The sequence below is a fragment of the Euphorbia lathyris genome, chromosome 3 (genome assembly GCF_963576675.1).
Source record: "Euphorbia lathyris chromosome 3, ddEupLath1.1, whole genome shotgun sequence".
Taxonomy (NCBI): Eukaryota; Viridiplantae; Streptophyta; class Magnoliopsida; order Malpighiales; family Euphorbiaceae; genus Euphorbia; species Euphorbia lathyris.
This window is the reverse complement of record NC_088912.1, coordinates 103942822-103953568: the sequence shown is the minus strand read 5'-3', so window position 1 is coordinate 103953568 and position 10747 is coordinate 103942822. Positions and strand designations below refer to the sequence as shown.

Genomic DNA, 10747 nt, shown 5'->3' with positions numbered 1-10747 from the left:
ATTTTTCAAAATCATCATCTTTGGAGTTTTCTCACTCTAAATATTAATTTTCTCTCTCATATAAAACAACAACTAAATGACCTCAAACCTAAAAAGCTGAAAAATTAAAATTGCTTAAACTATAATTTAATTTTTAAAATTTTCATTTTGAGGTCGTTATCGATCAAATTTGACAAGTCAACAAAAAATGAAAATTTTACAAAACACGAGGTTCGGTTTGTAACAAAAAAACCAAAGATACTGATATGCAAAAACGTGAAATCACAGAGAATTTACTTGAAATTAACTCTAATTTCTAAGATCATTAAAACATAGAGCATGAATTGTTGATATCTACATAATTTAAGGACTTGATTAGTGATTTTAATAGTTGGAGGACCTAATTGATTTTAAAGTATAGCTGAAGGACTAATATGAACTTTATGCCTAAACAAAATGAGTCCTTTCACAGAAACCCTAGCCTCCAAAATCTCATATATTTGCATCTCTACACCAACAGTCTTCTTTTATCGCCGTCCACTTCTAGGGCCTTCCTTCGATTCTCGTCGGAGTTAGGGTTTCTCTGATAATCAACAATGGTAAGCAAGTCTCTTTTATTCTCTATCTCAGTCAATCACACTGATCTGCAGTTGTATTTACTTAAAACAAAAATGAACGAATTCTGCAGGGTAAGGGAACCGGAAGTTTTGGTAAGAGGAGGAACAAGACCCACACCCTTTGCGTCAGGTGTGGCCGCCGTAGCTTTCACCTCCAGAAGAGCCGATGCTCTGCCTGTGCTTTTCCTCGTGCTCGCGTGAGGAAATGTATGTGTACTCTGTCTAATTACTTATATGTATTGTTCATTGGATGCGATATGAAACTTTCTACAACGATTTTTAGTTCTTATTTTATTTTTATAATCTGGCTGAGCTCGTAATTTGTATGTGCTTATACTGATATGTATTTATGCCTTTCCAAGTTAAACTTTGAGCTGCATCATTGAGCTTATACATATAATGATTTCAATCCATATTTCTTTTAGTTGTGGTCTTTGATCTTTTGCTTTCTGAAGTTTGTATATTTGGGGTAAAGCAGGTTGCTACTTTTTTTTTTTATTTTTTTTATTGAGGTCTTTTAGCTATGCAATTGCAATAGCAGAATGGGATTTCTGAGTAGTTCATTGAGGTTGTAAAAAATATTATGTACATTGGGTGTCAAAATGGGTTATCCTGTTATGTGCATCTATATATTCAGCGATATTACACATTGGGTCTCAAAATGATTGTACATTGGGTGTCAAAATGGGTTGTCGTGTCAAAATGGTATTTTAGCTTTGCAATATGGAAGAATGGGATTTCTGAGGAGTTCATTGAGGTTGTAAACAAGATTGTGTACATTTGTTTTATTGCTTTCAGACAGTAGGAGTATGGTGTGTTTCTGTACATTGAGCTAGTCTAGACAATTAAAGTTCACACATATAAGCATAGTTATTAAAGGCAAATGGTGCGCTAAGGCTCCAAGGGGGTCCTGGAGCCACTGCGCGTGCCAAAGTGACACAAGGCGCATTAACAAAAATAAAATTTATAAGACTATAAATGATAATATCTATAACTATAAGAAATTATAAGTTCTAAATCAAAATGTTTTAAATACCAAACCATGACAATATTCTGTCTGTACACATGCATAACATAGTTGTTAATGTTTGTTTAAGTGTTTTTACTGTTTGTACTTGTGCCTTAGCATAATAATTGTATAACTAGGCGAATACAATTCTGTTTGTACATAGTGTGAATGTAGTAGTGATAGTATGAAGTACATACATTGCAGAATCATTTCTCCCCTGGCTGTTTATTCACGCATGCTTTGTGTCTTTTTCTCTCTTTAAATCATTGTTTTGTCAGTGTGCGACTCTGACTCTTCCAATTCAATCGTGTATCTTTTGTTTTCTTTCTTTGTGTTTTGTTTATTTTGGACCCTTAGATGTGTCTAATCCAAGGGTGAACATAAACCTACAATAAAACACTTTAAAAAACCCCAAATACATTCTCCGATCTCTTTGTCTTGGTGCACAAAGGCCTGCCTAGCGCACGAAGGTGACTGCGCCCGCCATGGAGGGTGGCGAGGCGCTAGGCCTAAAGCCTCGTGCGCCATGTACCTTTGGTGCGCCTTGGGCGTGCCATTAATAACTACGTGTGTCAGTTAGATTAAAAGTTATCCTCAATCCCAATTTCTTTAGATATTGGCTTTCTCTTGCTTCACTTTTTCGTAACTGGGTTTATTTTGGATATGCAATTGTAATTGCTATATGGGAAAATGGTTTATGTGCATATGATAGAGAAGTGCTGCCTAGGCCCGTTCTAAACCATTTGTTCCATGGCCACAAGATCTATCATGTGTGACTAGAAGGCTGAGGTGGCAAAGGTTAGATAAAGGTCTAGGAATAGATCGTGGTAGTTATAAAGCTGTGAGTTTGTTATGGTGCAGAGATGCGAGATGGTTACTCTTCTTTTTGGCTCTTAGTATGACTAAGGGCGAGCGAGAGATCTCCGGAGGGTGCTGGTTTAGTGCCTGAATATTCTATCTGTTCTTGTTCATCTTCTATAATTAATACCAACTATTTCTATTCCTTTTTCTATCTGTTATCACTCTGTTTTTCTATTACTGTTGATGTGTGTTTCCATCAACATATGATTGATATTTTTCTAATCTCCCTTTCAGACAACTGGAGTGAAAAGGCCATCCGAAGAAAGACAACTGGAACCGGAAGGATGAGGTATATGCGCCATGTTCCTCGCAGGTTCAAGAGTGGTTTCAGAGAAGGTAAGCCCGTCTTTTCTTTTCATATCACATTGAATTTTCTTTTCCGTATCGAAATATCCCCCCTAAAAAACTACATAATTCTTGTCATTTCGACTTAATAGCCTATTTCTCTTTTGTAAATAGGCACTCAAGCAGCGCCTAGGCAAAAGGGAGCAGCTGCAGCATCTGCTTAAGTTGAAAGAGTAATCTCCAGCATAATTTTTAGTAGCAAGTTATTATATTTTTGTGGGGCAAATGTTAAGAGAAGATTGTTTGATGATTGTACTTCACATATGATGATGCTATTTAGTTGATTGGAGTTTTTTTTATCTGTTGTTGATTTTGAATGGAAATTTTGAGAACCACTGTTGCCTTACCTTTTATGTTGAAGTAGCTATTTTGATTAATGTGGTTAAGTTTGGGTCTAGGAAAAATTGATATATTTTCTTATATGGGGTCAATTACCGTTGAAACTAGGACTTTAATCGGGCTGAGCTTTTGTTCTGCTCATGCTCGACTTGTCAGAAAATTGATGAGCTTGAGCCTGAGCTCAACACCCTGTTTCATGAGTTGCTTGTTTGTTTGTTCATGAGCTTTGCTCGCGAGCAATTCGTTAATTCTGTTTATAATTATGTTCATTTGAAATGTTTTTAAAGCAAAACTATTACATTTTCCCTTTTATAGAAGTACTATTATTAAAAAAAAAACTAAGTTTGTTTGAGCTAGTTCATTAACATTATTCAATCTTGTTCATCAACTCGTTTTTGAACCTGCTTGCGAACTTCCGAGCTAAGTTTTTTGCCTTGCTCAAACTCGGTTTGAGCTAAATACATTCTAGCTTTTATTGAGCCGAACGGAGCGGCTCGTCTCATTTGCATTCCTAATTGAAACTGTACCCCATATAGTATTTTCACCCATATTTTGCAAAACAGCTGTGTTTGATAAGAGTGAAGTGAAGTAAAAGTTTTGCATTTCATGAGCTGGTTTATAAATTGAGCTTGAGATGAATGTTTGAGTCGCTCATGAGTGGTTGGGCTCATTTACGGTTTTAATGAAAAAAGTTTGACATTTCATCTATAGAACGATCTACAATTGCTCCAAATTTTCTGAGAAGTTTATTTTTCATCTATAAGATTTTCACTCTGTTCTCAGCTTTTATCATTTATGTTTCAATTCTACCCTATACAAACAAATATAGCTGTTAACCATATTAAAAGGGTTAATTTCAAATATAACTCTTGTGGTTTCAAGTTTTGGCATGTGGTTTGATTTCGAGCAAATAAATATCTGTCGTATGTTCCGTTTTTCAAAAACCCGAAAACGGTAAAGACACTGTCTCTATGCTGACATGGCCAAGGGTAATTTAGTCAATAAAAATTAATTTCAAATAAATGGTTGTGGTTTGCGTGTTTTTTGCAAATAGGTACCTATGGTTTGCATATATTTTGCAAATAGATACCTGTGGTTTGGATGTTTTTGCAAATAGATATCCGTGGTATAACAAACCATAAACAAATGCTTAATTTAGGCAAATATTGTGGTTTGTTATACCACGGGTACCTATTTGCCTAAATTAAGCATTTGTTTATGGTTTGTTATACTACGGGTATTTGTCTAAATTAAGCTTTTGTTTATGGTTTGTTATATCACGGGTACTTATTTGCAAAAACATATAAACCACGGGTATCTATTTGCAAAAATAACCAAACCACAGGTACCTATTTGCAAAAATATTCAAACCATAGGTATCTATTTGCAAAAATATCCAAACCATAGGTACCTATTTGCAAAAATATCCAAACCACAGGTATCTATTTGTAAAAATATTCAAACCACATGTACTTATTTGCAAAAATATCCAAACCATAGGTACCTATTTGCAAAAAATACGCAAACCACAACAATTTATTTGAAATTAACTCTTATTGACTAAATTACCCTAGGCCCACATATTTATTTGCTAAAATTTGAAACATAAGGGTTATATTTGAAATTAACCCATACTAAAATTCACAGCTGAGACAATCTACATTGCTAACTTCTAATCTTTATTAAACATTCTTATTATCTGTGCTTCATTCTCTCCCCTTTTTTGACTCATTCTGTCTCAATTTGACGTCTTCTTCATTATCATGCCCAGTCCTTCGTATTCTTCATTCTGTCTCAATTTGGTCTTTGGGTTTTCGATTCCGTTTTATAATTACACGGTTCGGATTCGGTGTGTTATTTTGGTGAATATTGGTTTTCGTAGCGGTTCGGATCGGTTTCTAATAATAACCGAACCGCACCGCTTAGTTGCTACTATATCGTTTTATACATATATGGTTGGAAAAAAAATTCTAATCCTTCCTAAATTTATACACACCACCTATCTAATGATTACACCACCTGCTAATTTTTGAATTTATGATTCTACCAAAAAAACATTTAATATAACCATTAAATTCTAATTTAACATCTATTTACCTTAATTTTGAATTTAATAAATGACGGCCCGGTGAATTACGTGTTCCCGCCAAGTGAGAGTCCCGCCGTCCCGGTGCATTACGTGTCCCGCCAAGCGAGAGTCCGGGGAGGGTCCCACCACAAGGATGTCCGGGGAGGGTCCCACCACAAGGATGTACTCCCGCTCCTAAGACTCGAACAGGTCACACGACAACAACGTTTTACCGTTGCGTCAAGGCTCGCCCTCTTAATTTTGAATTTAATATAACCATTAAATTCTAATCTAATATGTATTTACTTTAAATTTTAATATAACCATTAATTTATGGGAGTGGGTAGACCTACCCTTACCTAAACTTTTTCCTACCAAAAAGAATTAATTTATGCTCGCTCTTAGTATATGAATTAATGCTTTGTGCTTTTAAGATTATTTGTAAAGTTTTTATATTAATTCGGTTAATTCGGGAAAAACCGAACCGAACTGAAAAAATCGGTTCAGTTCAGTACAAGGTTTTTAGATATTTCGATATTCGGTTCGATTTTTAAACAGATGCACATCCCTTTTTAGATATTTCGATATTCGGTTCGGTTTTTAAACAGATGCACATCCCTACTTCATTCGCTTTATTTCATTGACGTCTTCTTCATTAATGTGCCCAGCCCTTCGTTTCTATTGATTAATTTCTCTACCAAATTCATCTAGCTTCACTAGAAGATCAATTTGTTCCTCCATGGCATACTCCAATGAAAACATATTATAAAAATCTAAATCATCTTTGCAAATTCTTCCACATATATTTATGATTAATTCCATTTCAACACTTCAAAATTGGTATCACATTGGTCTTTAAAACAGCAGATACAGCCACAATTTCTTCCACAATATTTCCCGTTTCATGTCCGTGTCTGATTTTGTTTGAATGCTATTTTTATGAAACGTTTCCAATATCCGTGTCAGTGTACGTACAACATAGTCTAAAATCAGAAATCCTAAAGCTTGGACTTGGACTTGGGGGTTGGAGACTCCCTAGACCATGAGGGAGGTATTATTCTGTATTCTTGAACTGTCTCTTCTTCTTTCTTCACATCCTCTTCTAAAACATCCTTCGAAAACGCATCCGGGTGATCTTTAATACAATTTTGCAACGCGACGAATGGATGTATGCAGTCGGAACCCTGCGAAAGTGAAATTTTTTCGTAAGGCGATAACAATTTCAGAAATTTTGACCATTATAAACTCCTATGTAATGAGATGTCAATTCCTTCACATCCATATAACCTATAATCTATGTTGCACAGAAACGGACACTGAAATGGAGACCGAGACCGAGAAACGTTATTTCTAAAAAAATATAGCTAGCAAACGGTAATGGAAACTGAAAAGGCATGAACACGAAATGCATAACGCTACTGAAGAAGAGTTCTCGTGCAACATAGCCTACAATATGATCTAGTAGTAGTTGAGAACTATCAACGACTTCAGGATAGTATCGTCTGATAAATGCATACTTATGAGTCAGCTTATAATGTAAGTGAATTTAGTTAATTTGTCAAGAGCTATGTTGCACGGAAACTCCACTTGAGTAACATTTCCGCATTTCGTATCCGTTTCGGAAACGAGAACTACCAGAAACCACATTAAATATTGAAAATAGGAAATTCGTTTCTGGTTTAAGAAACCATTTTCGCCGTCAAACACAATCTAAATCCAATTCAGATTATGATTCTAGCTAATTGAAATTTCTTCTTTAGCTACAACTTCTTCATTGATATAAAATGTATTCCACAATTTCTAATTATTTCTATTTTCTGCTCATCGTTATCATCATTTGTAGGGGTAAATTACACCCATGGCCACTAAACTTTGCTTTTTTAACGGTATGGCCATTGAACTTTAAAGCTTAACATAAAAGCCACTCAATGCCTCAAAACGACCGTTGAAGGTCTCAAAATAAAAATTCTAAGAATTATGATATTTTAAGGAACTTTAATTTTTGAAAATTTTCGTTTTGAGGTCATTTATGGGTTAGGAGAGATTGAATTTTTAGAGAGAAAACTACAAAAATTGTGATTTTGGAAAATTAAAAAAAAAATTGATTTCATGGTAAATGTCATTCTGAACAACTTTAATTCTTGAATATTTTCATTTTGAGGTCGTTAAGGGTCATTTTGAGAGGTTAGTTAAAGTTTAGTGGCCACGGGTGTTAAAAAATGTAAAGTTAATTGACTTTTATATTACGTTTCGAAGTTCAGTGGCCATGAGTGTAATTTACCCTCATTTGTAGAGTATAAATACCAATTTTTTTATAACTACATCCCTATATTTTTAACATTTACAAGTTTCCCATCCTGGTGTCCATTTCCATATCCATTTCCGTGCAACATAGAGGACAACTTGAAACAAACAGCTACACTCATCAAAGCATCAGAGAGAAGCAAATATAGGAATGAATGTCGTTCAATCGACCGACAAACTTTCATCCTGATTTTACTGCATCCTAGACAACAGAATGAAATTTTCAAGGCTTAATACATCAGTGCCTCTGTAGTTGACCCAAAATTTCAACCGCCTCCTGAACTTTCAAAAGTTCCAAATGACCCTTATTCTTCTCGAATTACATTCAATAACCCCCCTATTCTTGTCCAATTGAATTCAATAACCCCATATTTTTTTCCAAATGCATTCAGTAACCCCCTAAACTTCAATTTTCCCGTGAACTTTCAAAGTTCCTAATTATTTGTCAATTTGGCATTTGCTTTTTGACATGTGGCAGAGCGTGTCTCCTATTTTCTACATCTAACAAATTCTATTGAGAAATAGAGGGTTATTGCATGTAAGTGGACAAGGATAAGGGGTCATTTGGAACTTTTTGGAAGTCCAGGGACAGTTGAATTTTTTTATCCAAGTAAAGGGGGCAACATATGAATTAGGCTAATTTTTTAGGTTAGACAATTTGTCATAATGGAGGCAATTTTTGACACTATAACACAGTTTATAGAAACAACCTGACTAATGCGACTTATTTGACATGATTATCATTTATGTTGCATTTATATCATATATAGACAATATATAATATATATTATAGCTAACGTAACACATTTATGACACGATAACCCGAATTGACATCTCTACTTTGTCGTCTAGAATTATATGAACGATGCTGAAAACTAATTACTTCATGTCCAGTACACCTACCTTCTCCTCAGCAGTACTTTTAAGAAAACAAAGAAATGCCTCTGAAAACTGAGCTCCACACGAACCATTCCGCAAGTCAGCTATGCATGGGCAATCTAATGCTTTCTGAGCCTTTGCATCAAGAGACTAAAGAATCCACAGTTCAATTTGATTATACACCAGTTTGAATCAGAAAAAGCAAATAAAATAATTTTCTGAAGTGGGGCTAACCTCATTCTCATCATCACCATATGCCGCCGCTTCTGCAAAAAAAAAAAAATAAAAAAAAATAATACTATTAGTGATAGCATAGTTTTCAAACTTAGATCCGAACATAGTTGTTAAAGGCGCAAGGCACACTAAGGCGCTAAGGGGTCCTGGAGTCTAAATTCAAGGCCCAACAAAAGGAGTGCGTATGAGGAACACGAGGCTTATTACTAGTTGAAGCATATCAATATCACTAGTACTCTATTACTAGTCAAAGCATACACCAAAAAAACACACTTATGACCACATAAACAAGACAAAACCACGTAAGAACATAATACTAAATGTCAAAAACACCAAGTTAAGTTTATATACTTAAAGTCTTAACGCAAGTACCTAACTACACTAATAACCATTCATTGTCTCTTGAAATTCTTATTTAGATCAAGGTTAAGGTTAAGTTTATTTAAATTAGATTAGTGGTTGAGATTAATTAACCATTTGTTTTACACAAAACAGTAAAAAAGAAAACCCTAGTGAAAACAGTAAATAGTATATGTTACTGAGGCGCCTCTTGACTCATGCTCTGAAGCCCAGGCGAGAGCATTTTAAACTACGCCTCACCTTATGCAATCAAGGCTCACTACCTTGAGCCTTGCTTGAGACGAGTCTTTAACAACCATGGGTTCAACTGAGGTCAGATCATCGAAACCCTATACCAACTAAGTTGAGATGCAGAGACATACAATCAAGATAATTTGATCAATAAGTGAGACCCCAATTCTACCAAAATGCACATGGAAGCAATTTCAGGAGCATGACAAAGGATTCGTGATCTGGATCACGACAAGAGAGATATCAAATGAATGAAATAGAAACATTGCATCCATTTCCAACAATGGTAGCCTATGTTGCACAGAAACAGAAACGGATACTGGAAACGTTATTTCTAAACAAAATATAGCTAGGGAACCGTAACGGAAATGGAAATGAACACAAAATGCAGAAAAGCTACTGAAAAAGACTTTCTGTTCAACATAGATTGTAACTAATGAAATTAGTAAAATACCTTTTCTATTTCTAACAGAACCATGCTCTAGCCATTATATTATCAAACATATATCATGATGCAACAATATCCAAACCTAAATTCCACTTCCTCATATCAAGTTTGTGGAATGGGGAAGCAATAGAATTCTAGCTTGACACCAATAGAGCTTATCTGTTTGTGAATTCCACAAAGCTTATTCATACTAAATTTGAACCTCTAAACTACTGCATTATCTGTTTAGATTATACCCATTGTTACAGTCATTAGCTTATTGAGCAGGAAAAAAGGGGGGAAAATTAACAGTAAAACTACTGAGAACAAAAACCATCAAAGCTGCGCAATTTAGCGGCAATTCCAAAATGACATCTCCTGTAAAAACCCTAAATTCACAATTCTTACACACACACAACACAAAGACCCAGCTAGATATTGAAGAAAGTTACCTGCAATTAGAGAATCCAACGATCGCTGAGAATTGTCTGGCGTACCGGACGATGACGGTGGTGGTAAATTCGAGCTCTGAGTAGGATCAATTGGAGCTTCCGCCATCTCGCTCTGAGCTTGACCCATCGTCCTTTTCTAGTAATCAGGTCAGCATTCAACTATGGGAGGCAAAAAGGGGCAGTGAAGGTGAAGCATCGAAGCTTTCCAGAAATATGCATAGCATAGCTATGTGCAATCGTCAATAGCTGATCCAGTCTCTCACCGAAACCCCAATTTTCACCCGGCCCAGGGCCGACTTTGCAAAATCTCTGTGTTAATGTTGCTAATGTTAATGGGAAATTTACGTATCAATTCACTTTTTAAAAAATTATAATGATAAACTACGTAGAATTTATAAATTAGAAATCTAAAATATATTTTTTAGGGTTTACTTTTAATATATTTTAAAGATTAGAATTTATAATTAAAATATATTTTTTAAGGTTTATAATTTATGAATTGGGGTTTAGATTTTTTAAATTATAATATAAAATTATAATATATAGAAATAATGGCATATTAAGAATTAAGTTTTGTGATATGATTTGATTGTAATGTTGTACTTAATTATGATATTCATGTATTTGACCCAATATTAAATA

At 34.8% G+C, this 10747-nt stretch overlaps 2 protein-coding genes across 2 annotated transcripts; one reads left to right on the top strand and one right to left on the bottom strand.

Moving 5' to 3' along the window:
• The first annotated feature begins 456 nt into the window (after positions 1-456).
• On the top strand, positions 457-3157 carry LOC136221631 (large ribosomal subunit protein eL37x-like). The gene is made up of 4 exons (XM_066009024.1): positions 457-578; positions 668-803; positions 2701-2802; positions 2926-3157. The coding sequence occupies exons 1-4, from the start codon at positions 576-578 to the stop codon at positions 2973-2975; spliced, it is 291 nt and encodes a 96-aa protein (XP_065865096.1). The 5' UTR covers positions 457-575; the 3' UTR covers positions 2976-3157.
• A 2842-nt stretch (positions 3158-5999) lies between these two features.
• LOC136221667 (mitochondrial intermembrane space import and assembly protein 40 homolog) lies at positions 6000-10401 on the bottom strand. Its single transcript, XM_066009077.1, has 4 exons — positions 10106-10401; positions 8636-8667; positions 8426-8551; positions 6000-6402 (listed from the first exon to the last, which is right to left on the bottom strand). Exons 1-4 carry the CDS (start codon positions 10230-10232, stop codon positions 6217-6219), a joined length of 471 nt encoding a protein of 156 aa, XP_065865149.1. The 5' UTR covers positions 10233-10401; the 3' UTR covers positions 6000-6216.
• Between the last annotated feature and the right edge of the window lie 346 nt (positions 10402-10747).